This window comes from Acanthopagrus latus, chromosome 2 (genome assembly GCF_904848185.1).
Source record: "Acanthopagrus latus isolate v.2019 chromosome 2, fAcaLat1.1, whole genome shotgun sequence".
Classification (NCBI taxonomy): Eukaryota; Metazoa; Chordata; class Actinopteri; order Spariformes; family Sparidae; genus Acanthopagrus; species Acanthopagrus latus.
The window spans coordinates 28,146,579-28,165,065 of NC_051040.1; the positions used below are offsets into that span (position 1 = coordinate 28,146,579).

General features: G+C 41.7%; 1 protein-coding gene across 2 annotated transcripts in view; it reads left to right on the forward strand.

The window, feature by feature from the left end:
* The window catches only part of sorl1 (sortilin-related receptor, L(DLR class) A repeats containing), a 94,149-nt gene extending 81,386 nt beyond the window's left edge, over positions 1-12,763 (forward strand). For both annotated transcript variants that reach the window (XM_037073324.1, XM_037073334.1), the window contains exons 37-48: positions 207-308; positions 463-529; positions 1,048-1,130; positions 1,227-1,317; positions 1,409-1,599; positions 1,901-2,020; positions 3,363-3,527; positions 3,866-4,040; positions 5,375-5,481; positions 5,804-5,996; positions 6,100-6,312; positions 8,735-12,763. In XM_037073324.1, coding sequence (XP_036929219.1) covers positions 207-308; positions 463-529; positions 1,048-1,130; positions 1,227-1,317; positions 1,409-1,599; positions 1,901-2,020; positions 3,363-3,527; positions 3,866-4,040; positions 5,375-5,481; positions 5,804-5,996; positions 6,100-6,312; positions 8,735-8,802 — 1,575 coding nt within the window. In that variant the 3' untranslated portion in view covers positions 8,803-12,763. The remainder of the gene's footprint in view (positions 1-206; positions 309-462; positions 530-1,047; positions 1,131-1,226; positions 1,318-1,408; positions 1,600-1,900; positions 2,021-3,362; positions 3,528-3,865; positions 4,041-5,374; positions 5,482-5,803; positions 5,997-6,099; positions 6,313-8,734) is intronic.
* Positions 12,764-18,487: the final 5,724 nt, after the last annotated feature.

Genomic DNA, 18,487 nt, shown 5'->3' on the forward strand with positions numbered 1-18,487 from the left:
GACCACAGCAGTGACACAGACATCACTTCCTGCATGTTAATCCTGCCTCGGGAATTAGTTCAATTATTTCACATTTTTCACAGTGTGCTGTCACTTTTACACAGTGATACAAGCTCATTGGTTGTAAACTGCCTATCACACTCTTCTGTCTCTGCCTTAACACAGAGTGTGTGTGTGTTTTGTGTGTTTGTATCTGTGTGCTTCAGGTTGAGTACAGTGAAGGAGGTCCTGACTGGACGTCACAGAAATGCACCAAAACCAACACTGAGGTGAAGGAGCTGCAGCCTGACACTCTGTACAGGTTCAGGGTAAGACGTGCACACACATGCACATTCATATAAACACATGTGCGCGTGCACACACACACACACACACACACACACCATGTTTCTCTTCATAACATTATGATGTTCTCATGTACAGTACAGCATGTTGAATTGCTGCTGTGATGCTGTTTCTCAGGTGGCAGCAGTGACCAGTCGAGGTGTGGGCAACTGGACCGAGGTAAAATCCATCACCCCCAAGAAAGGTGAGTCACACGCACACAGTCTTTTGAAAACCTCTCCAACACTGCCACCTGCTGGTGATTAACAGGTACTCAGGTTGTGCAGGTTTGCAGTACTTGAAGATAGATAGATAGATAGATAGATAGATAGATAGATAGATAGATAGATAGATAGATAGATAGATAGATAGATAGATACTTTATTGATCCCGGAGGACATTCAAGAAGCGACATGTTTATAACTTCACTTGTGACGTTGATGCTGTAAATGAGATTGCTGTCTACTCCTGTCTCTACTCCAGGAAGTGCAGATGTTTCTGTTTGGTTTCTGCTTTTTACATTTGACAAAACAACATAAAAAAATCTTGCTACTTCTTGCTACACTTTAGGTGATTGAAGCACTTTAAGACCATAATCAATTAACACTCAATTGAATTAAACTTCAGCCCCTGAAGAAACAAACAAATCACTCTGACAGTATTTGATTTGAACACCAATAGAACAGTTCAATTCCACTCTAACCTGCTCTGTCTCTGTTGCAGCTCTGCCGCCTCCCTCTGTGATCGCTGACAGCATCACCACTGATTCCATGAGCCTTTCGTTCAGCTTCAACTCCCAATACGAGGTAACGGCTTCACCTCTTCGGCATGTTGTCTATAAGCATCGTGTCATGTCCGACTGTGTGTAAACGCGACGGATGGGTCTCTTGTGGTTCTTTTAGGTGAAGCAGTATGTAGTGATTCTGTCCTGGCAGTTTGACAAACACATCAAGGAGAGCAAGAATTACACAGTCAGAGAGAGGATCCTCAAAGGTTTGTTTGTGGACTGTCGAAGTGAATTACATTTTTTAAACATGTTATACAGTTTTATTTCTGAGTATAAATGAACGATTGGTGTTTGCAGCCACAAACCTGACAGCAGGGACGATATACGAGGTGGCTGTGTGGGCTCACACCAGTATAGGAGACAGTCCCACCGCCCTGTCCCATCATCAGACCATCGGCACCCAGCCAGAGGGGCCTGGCCTCAAAGCTCGGGCTCTCAACCAGACAGCTGTGGACTGCAGCTGGACCATCAGCGGACCCCCTGCTCAGGTACAACAACATTCGTTGAATTTATGTTTTTTGGTGAACTGTTCCTTTTAAGGCCATCAGTGAGGGCCCTGCGATGAGCTGGCGACTTGTCCAGAGTTTACCCTGCCCTCGCCCAGAGACAGCTGGGACTGGCTCCAGCAAAACCCCCGCCACCCCATAAAAGGGATGAAGCAGTTACAGATGATGACATGACACACGTTCCTTTTAATTGTCTGAAAAAGAAACATCTGTCTTACAACTCGAAGACAACCTGTGCAAGTAGTTGCTGCTTAATTTACTGTGTGTGTATGTGTGTGTGTAGATGTACGGTGTGTTTTATGCTACCTCCTTCCTGGACCTGTACCGCAGTCCTCGTCAGGTCAGCAGCACCTCTCTCAGCCTGACGGTCACAGTGGACACTGATGAACAGTATCTCTTCCTGGTGAGTCCTCTCAGCATCACACTCGCCTCCTCTCCGCTCTTCACCAACTATATCTCTGTTCTTCAGCACCTGGTGCAATCAAGTGCAGGAATATCCTGATCCACCTTTTTTTTCCTTTCTTTATTTTGTAACTTGAACTATAATGATTGAATATCTGCGGATCGCGAACACCGCACTACTACAGTGCAGAAAACCTCAAATCAGTCCAATGTTCATTCAGGAGAGACATCTGGACAGATGTACGAACCCCTACATGTCGAGAGTCACATCTGATGGGCAATCCCTCAAGTTCCCCCAGTCTCTCCACCTGTTAAAGAAAGTCAGAGCAGAAGTGGGAATTATTCAGTGTAGTATGTGATGAATGCAGGCGCAAACCTGTGTCACACCTGTGTGTGAGCTGCTGCTGCAGATGAAGCAAACAGTTGATTAAAGCTGCAAGATTAACACAGTGATTTGACTTAGTGTTTAACTTTAGTTCAAGTACTAGTACACTGTAATCTAACTAATGCGGAATGGTAGTCAGGGTTTAAAACAGAATCACATTGGATAACTCTTCATAGCAGTGAACAATTCTTTTAAATAGCAAAATGTAAAACATTATCAAACTAAGGAGTGAATATTGATTAGATACCTGAGGGGCGCTGATGATTATTATCATCAGTTAATATCCATCAATGTTTCCTGAATCAGTTCAGTTAAATTTAATTACTGGTATATTTATTTGATGAGCAAAGTTTATTATTGTCCTCGACTGGATAAAAACACAGCTTGACATCGTGGTGAACACGTGGATGGTTTTTAGGGAGTTGGATATAGAATGTGAAGACCCTGCATTTAAGTCACGTGTGTTACTAATGGAAAGATTGTATAAAAATAATGTAATTTCCCAACAGCAGTATACAAACACTGGGCACCATCCCAGGGTTAAAGATGGATCCTGAAATGCTGTGGCAAAATCTGAACATTTTGCAATGGCCAGGTCAAAGCTAAGCTATTATAGCCTATATTACTTTTGATGTTAGATTTACCCAGCATGAACAAGGTGTAGTGAGGAATGTTGCTCTGAAAGCTGGGTAACAACATGATTTGAGGAAAATAAACCCAAAATTCAAACCAAGTTGGCACGAATGTCCACAGCCCCAAACATAATCAACGTGCAATGAAATATTATCAAGGAAAGCAAAACATTTTCTACATTTCAGAAGCGTAAATGAATAAATAAAATCTTGCATATCAACATATGGTAATGTCAGTCCAAGCCTTTTCTGTCTGATTCTGTTCCATCGCTCTGCGACTGTCCGGAGCCATCGTGACTCTTCGTGTGTGTGTGGTGTGCCTTCAGGTGCGGGCTGTCTCTCCCTTTCTGGGTCCTCCCTCCGACTACGCAGTGGTGAAAATGATCCCCAACGAGAGGCTGCCACCCAGGAACCTCCATCGAGTGCGAGCGGACATGACACAGGCCACGCTGAAGTGGCAGCCGCCCTACGATGCCCCGAACACACCTCTGGTACGACACAGCCTCATGTTACTGTGATGATCCATGATGAGAAGCGTCAGGCGGGTGTGTTAGGACACATGTAAGAGCTGGAGAAAAACAAACAAACAACAGAATTACCAGCTTGATTTGTCCTCAGAATCACTTATGCAGATCCAGGCCTTTAATCCAGACAGGACATTTAATGGACAGCCACTCAGGTTTTAAATCCAACAGGATTAAACTGGTTTATATGTTTAACTGGAAGGATCTCGCCAATAGCCGACACCGAAAACGTCTTGTAATTCTATGTCTTTTTGTTGTGTTGTGATTCTGTCCTTGTCTTCTCCCTCCTGTCTGTATATCTGTAGACATATGCGATCCATGTGCGGGACGTGATCCGTAAGGTGGAGCGGGACTACAAGCTGATCAGCCAGAACAACACAGTTGAGTACCAGCTGAAAGACCTGGAGCCCGGCGGACGATACAGCGTCTCTGTGCGCCTGCGCAACATGAGCAAGGAGGCCAGCTTCACTCTCAGCACAGGTACACAGGATACAAGTTTACAGACCTTCGTTTCGTACAGGAACCATCATATTAATGTTAATCACACATCACAGATGATCAGTGTAGGTAATCTGATTTTTCATTCTAGTTAAGCTCAGTTTGGATGTGTTTATCTTTTATAAGAGAAATGAATACTGTTGAGGACCCCATGTGTCACAGAAACAGAACTAATAAGTTTATAGTTTATAAATTAATTTATGAATCATTTAATAAATCTTATGAGGGTAGCACGGCAGTGCAGTGGTTAGTGCTGCTGCCCAACAGCAAGAAGGTGGAGACCTGTCTGGAGCAGGGCCTCTCTGCAGAGTTTCCATGTTCTCCCCGGGTCTGCGAGGGTTCTCTCCGGGTACTCCAGCACCTTCCACCAATCCAAAGACGTGTTGGGTTTGTTGGTTACTCTCAAGTGTCCATGGGTGAAAGCATGCACGTGAATGGTTGTTTATCCAGGGTGTACTCCGCAGCTAGGATCGACTCCAACACCCCGTGACCCTGAACAGGATAAGGGGTTTCAAATAATGGATGGATCTATTAATAAATACACTACATCACAAAGCAACTGATTATTTGATATTTTAATGGGCAATAGAAAGAGGAATTATAGACAGAATTTAGAAATTGAATATTAATCATCAATACAGTTCAGATTTAAAGGGGATTCACCAAAACAACATTTAACATTTAAGTCATCACTTAAAAATGCAGGAATGAATTCATAAATAAATAATGGAATTCAAATCTATTTGAAAATGCAGTTTAAAAATACATAAGTAGCTGAATTCACAAATTAAACTTAGACTACAATCTTATTCAGGCATTTTAAATGGCAATTTCCTTTTCTCTCTGCGTTTCCATTCACCCGCTGCTTTTCCTTTTCCTATTAGCTATTTGATTGCTGAGTCATTTAGCTTCTTCTTTTAGCCTCTACATTTAGCCTCTACGTCACACTTTCCTTAAGAGACGTCTCACTTCCTAATGAAAACAAGTAACTCCTGTTATCAGTTCTGGAGAAGTCATTGTGTCTAATTCAGAATGTTATTGATTAAGAATTTTGCACACAGGGAAAGAAACAGAACAGGTAAACGTGTCCACTGGATGTGCAATGTGAATAGAGTCAATTAAAGATTGTTAGCAGGTTTACTAACGTAATTTTCTTTTTTTTTTTAAACTTCGTATATGCACTACATGTACTTGCTTGTGTCTTTCAGTGCCAAGAAATTAAGCTGCCAGCAACTATAGTAACACTCCTCACTATAACAATACATGTCTGAACAAGGAGATACATCACTTAAAGAAATATTCTCCCTCTGTTGCAGCTCCTCTTCCAGCTCCTGAAGCCCTGAAGATTTTGACAGAGAAAGACCACGTCTTCCTCTTCTGGAAGAGTCTGGCTGTCAGAGAGAAGGGCTTCAATGAGAGCAGGGTGAGACGCCACTGGCCTGTCACAGTGTTACAGCTGCTTCTTGTTTTCTACTACAGTCTACAATCTACAGCTTTCCATACAAAGTGGATGACAGCATCTACTACTGTAACTACTGTACTTATTTAGGTATAAGATTAATGGTATACTAATTATGTACTTCTAATGATTGATCTTTTTTTTATGATATCTAATCAGCAAGCACAGCAGTGGAAACCTGGTGAAAAGACCCTGATAGCAGACCGAATGAAACATCCTTTGTTAATCTCTGAAGCCCCCTGGATCTGTGCCCTTTAATATCCTCCACCACCTCCTATGTTTACAGGGTTATGAAGTACATGTGTATGACAGTGTGACCAACCAGACGTCCTACCTGGGAAACACCACAGAGACCTATTTCCGCATCAGCAGCCTGCTGCTGGGACACAACTACACTTTCTTTGTGCAGGCCCGCTGCCTGCTCAACGGTCAGCTGTGTGGAGAACCTGCGCTGCTGCTCTATAACCAGCTCACAGCAGGTACAGAAACACATTCACGCTTACGCGCACAGATTTGGAAAAAAAAAACTTGGGCTTGCTTCTCCATTTACTGTACGTTGTATGTTACTTTTCCTCTGTCTAGGGGCTAGTGATGCGTCTCGTGGAGAGGGCCACTCAGGAGACATGGCAGCGGTGGTGGTCCCCGTCCTCTTCCTGCTGCTGCTCGGAGTGTGTGGGGGCTTGGTGGTGCTCTACCTCCGACACCGCCGACTGCAGAACAATTTTACTGCCTTCGCAAACTCCCATTACAACTCCCGCCTGGGCTCTGCCATCTTCTCCTCCGGGGACGAACTGGGTGAGACGACACAAATGTTTTTGCAGTCGTCACTTGCAGCTGCTGCGTGACACTTCGTACCTGGCTGTGGTACTTCGACACAGCTGGGTGCTGCAGGGAGTGCAATCCAAACAATAAGAGAGAGAGTTCTGCTGGAGATAACATCACTACAGTGGAACCTCCCAGTGGTTGGTCAGGGTATAAGGTGTCAAAGGTGGGGATTCTGAGAGAGGATAACATTTTAAAACAACTCGCTGCTCCATGTGAATTGGAGGAGGCACATGGAGAACCAACAGGGTGATGGTAAATATATAGGAGGACAAGGAAAATGGGATTAGGAAGATGGAAACTCCCTAGAATTCTTTTCATCTCTGTGTTGGATGGATCCATGTATCTAAGAGCTGCTGCAGTGGGAAACTAGAAGATGACGAATGGTTGATGAGTACTTGCTGTGAAAACAATAGTGGACAGAGCCACTGCAGACGTCACCCCCAGGTTTCAGTCAGCCAAGTCTAGCAAGCTGAAAACAATCTGTGCCCACACATTAGACACGTTATTCATGTTAGTCATGGAGATATTTGTGGGATCATTTCTGTTTAAGTTAGTTGCAGAAGTTTGACAGTGAGTTGGCTCGCCACAAACAAACAAACCTTACTGTACATTATCCGCAAGATAGCAAGCAACAACCTGCACCAAGAGTGTGTGTGTGTGTGTGTGTGTGTGTGTGTGTGTGTGTTTTCATGTTCCTCCAAAGCCAGCGATCATCAGACACCCTGTTTCTTTGTTATCCTCCAGTGTCTTTTCTCATTCACATCTCTTATCTGGGTATCAGCACCTCCATAGCACATGCTGTAGAGGTTGAGAAGCGAGAGTAAACCCACTTTTTCATCCTCTGGGTTTTTAAAAACAAACAAACTCTGTATTCCCCCTGTATTCTCTCCTCTGCATGCAGCAGTCCCCTCCAGAGCTCACCAGCTCCAGCAGCTGAACACGGTCACTTGTTTATCCAAAACACCAGCACTGGTCGCTCTTAACTGTTGGTCCAATTAATGGCAAAGCAGGCCATCTTTTTGTCGATAATTGCATTGAACAGGTAATGCTGGAAATTCTATTACATAACAACCAATAAATAGGATTGACCCATATGAAGCTCTTCGTCCTTTAGCAACGTTATCCCTTCTTGCTTCTCACCACTACTCACTACAGAAACAGCACAGCACAGCCCAAGTGTCATTGCTGGTTTCAGACTGATGCACACTCAGTGGCCATGTTGTGTAGATAGTAAATGTACTTGTCCTCACCTGTGCATCCCTGGGTGCTTTAGTTATAAAGGGAGGTGTGGTCAGGCGCACTTATGGAGGATTGCTATCTTTGGGTAGCAGCAAGTGACCGCGCCACAAAAAACTGGTCTAAAGTCAAAGACATGTCTGTTTCCTCATACAGTATTTAAAGAACTCATTATTCAGACGGTAGTTGGAGATGACAACCTGATTAGTTTAATTTATCTTATGCCCAGAATACACCCATGACTTATGAAGAGTCTAACTACAACCACTTTGTGCCTTGCGTCTCACTTTGTGCCAGAATAATCTGGCATTTAACTAGCAAAATGACTCGGACACATGCTAAACTGAACTTCAGTCCAGGGACTGTAGATCATTTAAACAGGGCCTTGAAAGTTTTTGTCAACTCAAATAATCCACACAGATACAGAACTTGTTTTGTTGCTTTCTTACAGTTCTGCCACCATCACAGCTCTGCAATACTGTCTCACCTCTGTGCAGCTTTGTTTCTGAAATATATTTATATTGATATCATCTCACAGATTAGACTAATCAGATTTGAATAAGAAATGCATTACTTGATATTCAAGAGACCCTGGAACAAGCTTTAAATAACGCACACGTCCTGTAACATTGATGTTAAACAGCCTAGCAAACAACTTGTTATGCACCCAGTAGGTGAAGGTGAAGATTAGCTCTTAGATAGAGTTTTGTTTGTGTCAGCCTGATGAAAAAAGTCAAAAATGAACTGGAATGAAATAAAAATAAATAAATACAAGGTGGGTTAGGTGGGTTTATGCTTGTGATGGATGGACGAATGCAAGTAAAATTGGCCAAGGAATCGTCCCACATATCTTACTGAAATTAAATTCTACCCTTTTGGTGATTGTGTCTTAGCTAAAGAGTATTGATATATTTTGACTAGAAATCAGACAAATGTACTTGGTAATAATTCAACTTGCACAGTGCAGCAACTCTGTTAGCTGCTTCATAGTGTTCACAAGCTGGTTGCCAATTTTGTTTATTGGAGATTTTTTGCTAGAAACAGTGGCCTGCTCCTGCTCCAGCTGGAAACAACGTCGATGAAAACAGAGTTTGCGGGCTGAAAGCATCAGATAATGATGACACTTTTCTTCTCTTCCCTCTTTCTCCCTCTGAAGGTGACGATGATGAAGACGCTCCCATGATCAGTGGCTTCTCAGACGACGTTCCCATGGTCATCGCGTAGCAAGACGTCCCTCCCATCCCCTATTTCTCTCCTCCCTTCTCCCCTTCCCTTCTTCTCCCCCCCACTTCCCCTTTTACTCCCCATCACTCCCCGTCAGTGGCGCGGTGCGATGGAATGACGAGGAAACAGGCGGGAAAATGGCCGCCGTCCCAAAGCTGTTGATGGGAAACCACCTGATGAGCAGGAAACATGAAGAAAAATGGAAAAGAGAGAAAGAGATATTTTTCAAATATACAATGCACTTTTTTTGGATGCGCAATAACTTATTTTTTATAATATTAAATATATATATATATGGGGTCATAAAAGGACTGTGAGGAAGAGGTGGACACTGAAGCAAACTGTGAAGGATTTGAGTTTGTTGTGCGCGCCAGGGAAAGAGAGACCCTATTTGTAATGCAAACTCACTATCCATAGGAGTGGTTCATTGCTTAAAGCCAAAATAAGCATCCAGAGACTGGAATATAGAATGCAACAACACAAACATTGAGAAAAATACAAATATATAGACAAATGCTGTATACAATATGTACAAATAGAAAACATTGGAGCAGTAAAGGTTACACATTTTGATGATAGTACAGGGAGTACTATAGCAGTTGATGTAACAGCGGTGCCTAGTGAGAGGCAGTTGGAAGAGTTAACTGTGGATCATGTTTCATCATTTCCAGAATCTCAGTTGTTTGTCTATTCGACTGATCACCAGTTTAGAGACTGTTGATTACTGTTAACACATTGACCGAGTTTTTGACGCTCAGCGCAACCAAACAGCTCAGTGATTGGATTTACCAGTGGCACCGTGCCATGTCCTCATAGATACACATTCATTTTTCCACCACCAGCACACTGTTGTATGTCTGTATGTAGAGGCACCATGATAGGAGAGTGTTCCTGGGTTCCCCTCATAGCATCGTCGAGCTCATGAGAACTATTTGTAAATACTGGCTTTCTATATGTCCTCTCCTTGTAATGCTGCACCATGTCATTCTGTAAAATGTGTATTTTTTTTTTTTTTTGGATATCGTTCAGGACCACAAATTATCGTCCCCAGCATTTTGCCATAGCTGTAGTCGTAGAGGAAGTGGGTTCTCAGGGAACTGTGTCAGAGCGGACACCAGCGCAGCACCACCATCACCATGGCTTAGGCAGCACTGTCCATCTGCTGTGGGTGGAATGACTGGCAGATGCAGATTATTGCCAGTCGTTGTGATGAAGAGTCAGGCTCAGGCTCACCATCCAGTTAAAAGAATTTAAAGGGTTAATTCAAACAAAAATCATTTAAAAAAAACATGTTTTAACTGACCGTTGTAGTATCTAGTAATGCAGATAGTTTTGATTGTATTTCTTTGGTTTTTAGATATCTGTCTGTGAGATTTCAGTGGCAACATGTCTTTCCAGAAACAGCTTGTTTGCTAAGAGAGACTGGACTAGTTTCTGATGAAAGCTCATTCCCCTAAAACATGCTGACGCTGTGTCTTTTATTCTTAGTTTTACACCAAATAGTGGCACAATTAATTTGGATAAACTTTTGAAACCGATCTCACTGGACGCTTTTGATCTAACCACGACAGACAACCAGGTTAGCTTGTAATCCAGCTCAGAAAAATAAATGGATACATCAACACATTTTAAAACATATGGCAGCTCGCTGCTAGCCTAACAGTTAGCCTGGTCACCAACCAGACAGAAATTTAACGCAGTTTAGTTTAATGTGCAATATGTAAGAATTGGCCACCTGTCAAATATTCAAAACAAACAGGGGGCAGAGTATAACCAGAGAAAACACCAACTGCTGCCAAGTGAAGCTGGCAGTGTGGACTGGGATTCTGACATGATGAACCTTTAGGACGTGTATTGATTTGCAAACCATACTGCATCTCTTTAATGAAGCAGGTGAAACACATGGAACTGGATCTTTTATTGACAAATCTGTTTTACAAGGATACAGAGGTGCTTATCGTTAAAATTCTTTCTGGCATGTCAGTAAAATGCAATTACAGACAGGAATCAAAATGTCCACAAATGTAAATATTCTCTTTTGTCATATCAAACAGAAAAGCAGTAAATACTGTAATTATTTGGCTTTTTCTGTTTTTGGTCTAAAAATGATTGAAATGATCTTTATATTTAGTGATCTTACTGTGTCAATCAACTGATTGTGTCAGCAGCAGATTTTCTTTGCGTTCAGGGGTGAAGCCACATATCAAATTGATTATACATCTGTATCTAAGGGTCTCTCAATTAAAACACTGAAAACAGAAGATGTAGTTTGGTGACGTGAAAAGGATCATGGGAGTGGTTTTCCTCACTGTTCAACAGCCGCCATCATAGGCTGCGTCCCTCGCTCTTTAACGTATCTTCTGATGTTTCCGTTGAAGTAACTGTCAGGCAACTAAACAAAACTCATCGCTACCATGAATAAAATTATGGATTTCTCTGGTTTGAACATCTGTGGAGACATTATAGTACTCAACACGAATTAAATGCAGTCATTTAAGCATATCTTTAAACTGAATTAATTCTGGTCTGCGGTTACAATGGTCCCCGAACAGGGACACTGTTTCTGGAAAGTCTTAAAATGTCATTTTGAATGTTTGATAATGTTGGTAAACTGCATGGCTAGACAACTACAAGGGGTACGTGACGAAACATGTACTTTTTGCGATGTGGATGGTTTCTTTAAGGTACGGTGACACCACTCTTTGGTACCAGTCCATAGAACAGAGATAATGAGGATGTTGTCTCTCTGTATATACAGAATCTAAGTGTTGCACGTCTGTAATTGTATCAACACAGAAACCATCTTGGGGAATCATCGTCTTTGTTCGGCTCCTGCTCCCCCACCACCCCTCACCTGACTCTGTACTGTAGTCTATTAACTGATTTGTGTTTTGCCTCTCGGCTTGAGCCATTTGAACGGATGGTGTTCTGCTTTCTATCGACCTTGTTCGTGTTTTGTTTTGTAAAGATGTCTTCATGAATGTATTTTATATCTGTACTTTTTAAGGTACTGTCCCAGCTCATTATGCTACTATCACCACCTGTGAAGTTAATGCACACTCAGATTTTGCCCTCGCTCCAGTGGAATAGTAAACCCATCCCGAAGATAACAGACTTCTCTGTTGTCGCTCTGTAGACTGGCTTCTGCAGACAAACTGTAGCTGTTACAACCCGAATCCAATTTCCTAACCCAGAGCAACCAGCCGTTTTTGTCAGGTAGAGCCCAGATGCCTCCTAAATCAGATTTATTTCATCACCTCTTTCTTCCCCGGATCTTTTAATGGTGTCTGTACTGACATTTAAGGTTTCCTCAAGGCTTGAGCTTAACTTGACGCAGCTCCTCTCACCCTGTTCATGACCTACTTTGTTCTGTTTTCTTGGCCTTAAAAAACAGATTTTCTGGCATTAATGCTGTGTTTTCTGCTCTGTGGGTTTTCTGATGTTTCTGTTCTGCCACATAATGCCTTATTAGAACACATTGGGTTTTAATGTAATGTACTGTTTGTATGATAGAACACAAGTGCACATGCATGCGTACACATGCATACACACAGTCACACGGACACACACACTCGGCCCGTACACAAGGCGAAGGAGGCTGAAGTGGAGATAACTGTTAGGGCATTTGGTTAATTTTGTCAGATCACTGCTCTTTTCTGTGTCGGCTGCTGTAAGCCAGCCACTTACTCTCTTTTTAGTCAGGTTTTACATGTACAAAGTATAATTATTGGTTATTATGTGACCGTTTGCTCCCCACTTGTCTTAATGTCAACTCTTGTCAAATAGTTTGCTTCAAAATGTCATTGGGCACAGAGTTTTATCATGTTGGACTTGGCCATGTTTGAAGATGTTAATGTTTTGCTTGCTTATCTCGGAGGTTTAAGAACGATGAGATGTTTGGAGAAACAGTGTGAGGTGTTTTAAAAACCACTTATACTGAAATAAACTTGCTGAAAATCAACGTCTGTCGTCTGTTCTTTCATTCTGTGATGGAAGGTTCATAATGTCATGGACAGGTGAAGCAGCTCTGTTTTCTTCCCGGTAAACATGGAGAGAAGATGTGGTGTCACGTATGAAGATTATAAATGACTACAACTGAAATGGTACAATGTAAAATGCAAAGTTGTAGATACTCTTATTTTATGTCTTTAAATAATTACATTTGATAATTGAATACTAGAATGTAGTTATCGATTTGAATTAAAAACCTTTTTTTATTTTATTTTTCTAATTATGTCTCATTCCATCTAGCACGTTGTCTCCTGTTTTAGCTTTTGACTTACGATTCTGTTTGATTTCTTTTTAAGGTCCTGTATGATTTTCATTTTCATGTTTATACCTGTTTTGGGTGTCATCAAGAAATTATTTATATGCATTATTGTTAAAAATCAATCGACCAGGTATTTGACGGAACAGAAATCAAATCATTTTCCCAATTTCAGGAACAATTTATGCTCCTATTAAATAATCTATACAGGTTCTTCCAAATACGGTACTATATCACAAATCATAAAGAAAGAGCAACGGTCAGTAAAAACACAAATTAAATACCTGGAACGATAAAGAAAAATAGGAATTAGAATTAAATATCATAATTGAAGATAACACCTGGTAAGACTTATGGGCCAGCAGTCATAAGGGTATTGATAGTCAATTATGGAACGAATTCGATGGGAAAATGAAAAAATCTGATATTTCAGTTCACCATCATGTCTTTGTATGATGAAGTTGGAAGAAGTGTGGAAATATAGAAATATAAACAAAAAGCTGCTCCTTGTTCACCTGAGTCACGTTATACATTGTGGTTTGTTTGATCAGTGCAGCTTTAATTCAGTGTTTCATTGCTGGGAACACCCCTGTTACGGGCCCGAGAAGATTACTGAACAACACAAGTGACTCAGTGATGGCTTGGTTCGATTCTGGCTCGAAAAAATAAGTTTCCAGTCCGTTCTATGTCTAAGAACAAAGAGTTGTCTGTGTTCGTGCCTGTCACTGCACAGACTCTTACAGTAATACATGTCTTTTGCAAAATGTTCACATCTCACAGACCTGTCGCCTGGGACAGATGGACTTGTTAGTCATCACACAGAGTTCAGAGGGGTGGTTTGAACTGTTGACCAAGGGAACCTGGGACCTTTACAGACCGAGAAGCTAGTTTCTTGTTATATTAGCCTCTCTTATATTAACTGAGCACATCTACAGTATGAAGAGGGTGATCTTAGGAGACAAAGCCACTTTATCTGCAGAGATCATCGCAGATACTAACAAGGGAACATTAAAAGTCTTCTTCATTATTGCACTCTCATAAAGTTAGATGATTTTAAGAGACCAGAAAGAAAGAAAGAAAGAAAGAAAGAGGTACCAGGTACCAAGCTCCAGAATCAGTGGACCAACACCAACCAACATAATGCAATCTCTCAGAGGTATGTATTTTGGAATTTGGTGATTTCAAACTGAACTTTGACAAAAGAAAACCCTGCAACTGAAATCACTTAGACGTCAGCCTTTAACTCGAGGTCCTCCTTGAGACCCGAAACACATTTTTTGGACCTGGACTTCTGTCAAACACTTGTAGTCTCCAAGCCCAAGCTGACAAAACTCCACCAGAGTCACAGAGGGTATTATACATCTGTTATCAAGAGAGGGAAAAGTATCAAGCTCTTCACCTCAGTACACATAGCAAGATGCAAATCTAAACTACTACATTCTAAGTTGAAGTTACATGAAAACAGGTTGTAAAAAGGTATAGATAGACATTTGATGGGGGTATACATACAACACTGGGAATGGCTGCAACATGTCAAACCTCTAAGACCAGATTTCCGTCTGTGTTTCAAGATAAGGATGAGAAACCACACTTCGGGTACAAGATACACTGGGTAATTTTTTATTTTCCATTGTGAAATTATAAGGGGTGCCACGTATATAACTTGTAAACAAAGACTGTATACATTTTTAATTTTTTCTTATTTTTTAATATTCTATTTTGTTGGTTATCATTATAACTGTACCTGAAGGTTTATAGATACATGTGACTAAAAAAGAAAAAAAAAAAAAGAAAACTTGTTGTAGAAGTACAAAAGTATCAGCAGCAAAATACAGTTAAAGTGCCAAAATTAAGGCAGAATGGCGTGAGGTTTGTAATATACATTAAATATACTTTATCATCATCCCAAATGGTTCTAACCTGGTTCAAAGCAGAGAAATCCACTAGTTTACACAAGGTAATGGTGTGTTTCATTCAGTCACATATCTGTAGTGGCTGTAACTTCCAGGGTAACACAGGAAACAGCTGAAGGTGGTTATTTAACAATAAGGACAGCAACTACCATGATGCCGTGCTGCTCCATGACGTCATCATCTCCTTCTTTCGCAACTGTTTGACTGAGAGACCGCTTACGTAAGAACTGACCTGCTGTGTGTTTCATACAAACCTGTCATATTTAGTCTGAGGGCTGATGTTTAAAAAGTGTCATTTCCAATAAAAATGATATAGGATATTTCAAACTTCCGTTTTAAATATCAGAGGGAGCATTTTAACGAATATTACTGTCATGCACAGCCATCAGGCCATCACAGTATCAGGTGGACAGTGCAAAGACTGGATGGGGAGCTCAGGGCCCGCAGATAAGATGTCCTTTCCTGGTCTGGGAGTGAATGCTGATAAGAGCACAATGTGTTGGATAAAAGGAATGAACCCAGAAACAGTTCACTCCTCTGTAGGTCAGTTCAGTCCACACGGGGGTCCTGGACAAGCCTCGTGTTACTGCTGGTCAGTCGAAGCTGAAAACGGCCTGCTGTCGGACCCCCGAGATGGGCCTCAGGTTGCCGAGGAACAAGGATCCACTTTAGACACCAGCGTTCACTGAGCTCAAGCAGATCAGACGCTGCTGTGTGTGTGAGTCAGAGACAGCCACCAGGGGGCAGGAGTGACTCTGCAGCAGCACCGTCACATCAGGTGACGTTTCATCAAAGATGCATTTCAGGCCCTCTGTTGGATCTGTGTCATCGTAGCACTGTCTCCAGCACAGTGTTTATGGTTCCTATGAATCAATGATAATTAATGTCTTATTTTCCATAAATGAGCCAAGCTTACACAGTAAAACGTGTAATAGACTTTATTGTAATTGTGAATGCATTCATCTAGAGGCAACAATCAGACATGAGACGTTTGCACTTAACTGACCTGCAGAGGGTTGTGTTACGTCACCAGCTGTTTGATGGAGAAGAGCTGCGAGCCTTAGTGTTAAAGAGGAGCTCAGTGTGATGGGAACGGATGAAATCGGCCTGGAGCCACATGGCTTGAAACACATGCACCTCATGGATACAGAGCCTATATACATGTCTACTGTTTTCTTTTTTTTTTTTTTTATGTATATTTTTAAAAAACAAATTTCTTTCTTGTTAATAAGCTTTTTTTTTGCCTACATTTGTGACCATGACAGAATGCAACATAAAGCTATTTTTCAGGCCTGTTAGCAGCAGGGCTCCAAGGACGCTGGTGTCTGTTGGTTGGTTGGTTGGTCTACCACTGTGGTCCAGAATGTTTAGCTCAGTAGCGATGTCCAAAGGCGGATTCCTACTGACTTTTCCTCTTGTGCCATCATCAGGCAAAAAATTAGAATGTGTCCAGTATTCTGGTTTATGACCACACACCTGCAAAATGAATGACATTCCCTCAACCTCAGACATAATTTGAGTTTAACTCTAACGAGCAAAAGTATGAAGTGGCATCTCGCAGGACAGACTTAGCAGGAATGGAATATAATATTCATAAGCATGTTGTCATCAGTGTATCATCACCTGAAATAAAAGCTGTTGTGTCTTCATTACCTCAGAATGAGCCGTTTCTGTCTACACAGGGAGTGGGTCTCTCTCCAGGGAGGTCGCCATGTTGCACCGCCATGTTTCTACTGTTACCCAGAAGGGCTTTTATTTGTTTCAATCACTAACAGACCAGGTGTTTATTTTGGACCAGGAGGCAATTTGGGACAGGTGTTTCATTCAGTAGTTGTATATTTAGCCAACCAGCACTCATGGCAAACTCCTCATCTCTGCTGTCACTGAGTCCGCTGAAGCTCAGTTTGATTTTTTCGCCAATCTCGCACTCTCTTCTGGTCAACAGAGAAACGTCCAGCAGCTGCTTCTTCCGAGTTTTCCTCTGCATATTTTGCGACAGAAAGTTTGAATTTCAAGTTGTACTTTTCATTTTTTTGCTGCACTGGAGCCATGGTGATCATCACTGTGATGAAAGCAAGAACAATACGTGAAAGTGTCAGTGGTCACGTCTTCTTCCTTGATTTTTACAAAATAAATTAGACTCAGCATTTATTTGGAACCAGCAGTTATTCATCAAAATATACCACTGCACCAGGTGTTTAAAGGGGACCCTGCGGTTAATTGAAACCTGGCTATTATTTGGTAAATTACGGCAGTTTCACTGAAAAGAAATGCTGCCTTGTAATCACATTAAATGCCAGCACCGTAGCCTCAGTTAGAGCCTCTCAGAGAGCTGGTGGTAACGTCGCATTAGCAAGATTTATTTAGGTTTATTCCTTGTCTGTTACAGTGAGACAACACATGGAGCGATAACTGACTAAGATATTTAGGGCTGGGAGTGCGCCAGAGATAGTCAAAGAAATGACATAGTGAGACAGATAAACTGAGTGGAAGTCCACTGATCAGCCAGTTAATGGATTCTTTGAATACTTTTCACAGTTCTCTATAATTTGTTTGTATGATCCTAATATGATCCTAATTTAACTAAATACATATTTAACTCATCACTTGATTTAGTAAAAACACTCGGCGGTGTTGCGGATGGGTCCATCTTTAGAAAATGTGTTTCTTGTTTGTGAGGGCCACCGTAGATTCTAGAGCTCCTCCATCTTCTTCAGAAAGGGAGGGCTGAGCGAGGGAGTGTTGCAGTCTAGAGCCTCGCTGCTAGAAGCCGCTAAACAGACCTTTAATCATACTAACATTGTAATTTTGAGCATGTTAGCATTTAGCACAAAGCATCTCTGTTTCTTAGTACAGCCACTCAGACCTGCAAGCATGGCTGTAGAGTGTTTTTACTGGCTCTGACGCTGGTTTCATTCACAGCCTGTCCTCATCAGGAAACAACCACCTGGGTCAGCTATGAAACGTTGTTGTTAGGAGGCAACCTGGAGTGGCTGCAAAGGAGGTGCTCAGGTGAAGTCCACGAAGTCCATATAGGCAGGAGGTTGTGGTTTGATGGTTGGAACAAAAAAACCCACTGGACTTTCATGCAGAAGACCACTGTTCAGGTTTCTTTGTGACGAGTTGGTTTAAGCTAAATGTACTTAAGTTAGATTTTAGTGGCGACCTGTTTGCCACTCTTGCAGGACATAAAAGTTTCTGTACTCGTCGTAAGGCAATAAACTCCAAAGAAAATCCAAGAAGGAAACAAGGCCGATGTAAAAAAGCAAAATGCTTCATTCTCAGAATATAATCCACTTCAAACAAAAATAAAGGTTTCCAAGCAAAATTCTGGGTATCCGGTCTGTCACCTCAAACTGATTGACAAAAAAGAAATGAGTTTCTAATGCCTAAATGACGGTTATGCTACGGTCAGAAAATTGTTGCTCCCGTCCTGCTCCGATACCTTAATTGCCAAAACAGAGATGCCGACAGGTGCCCACATGGTTGGTTTACTACAGTAAGC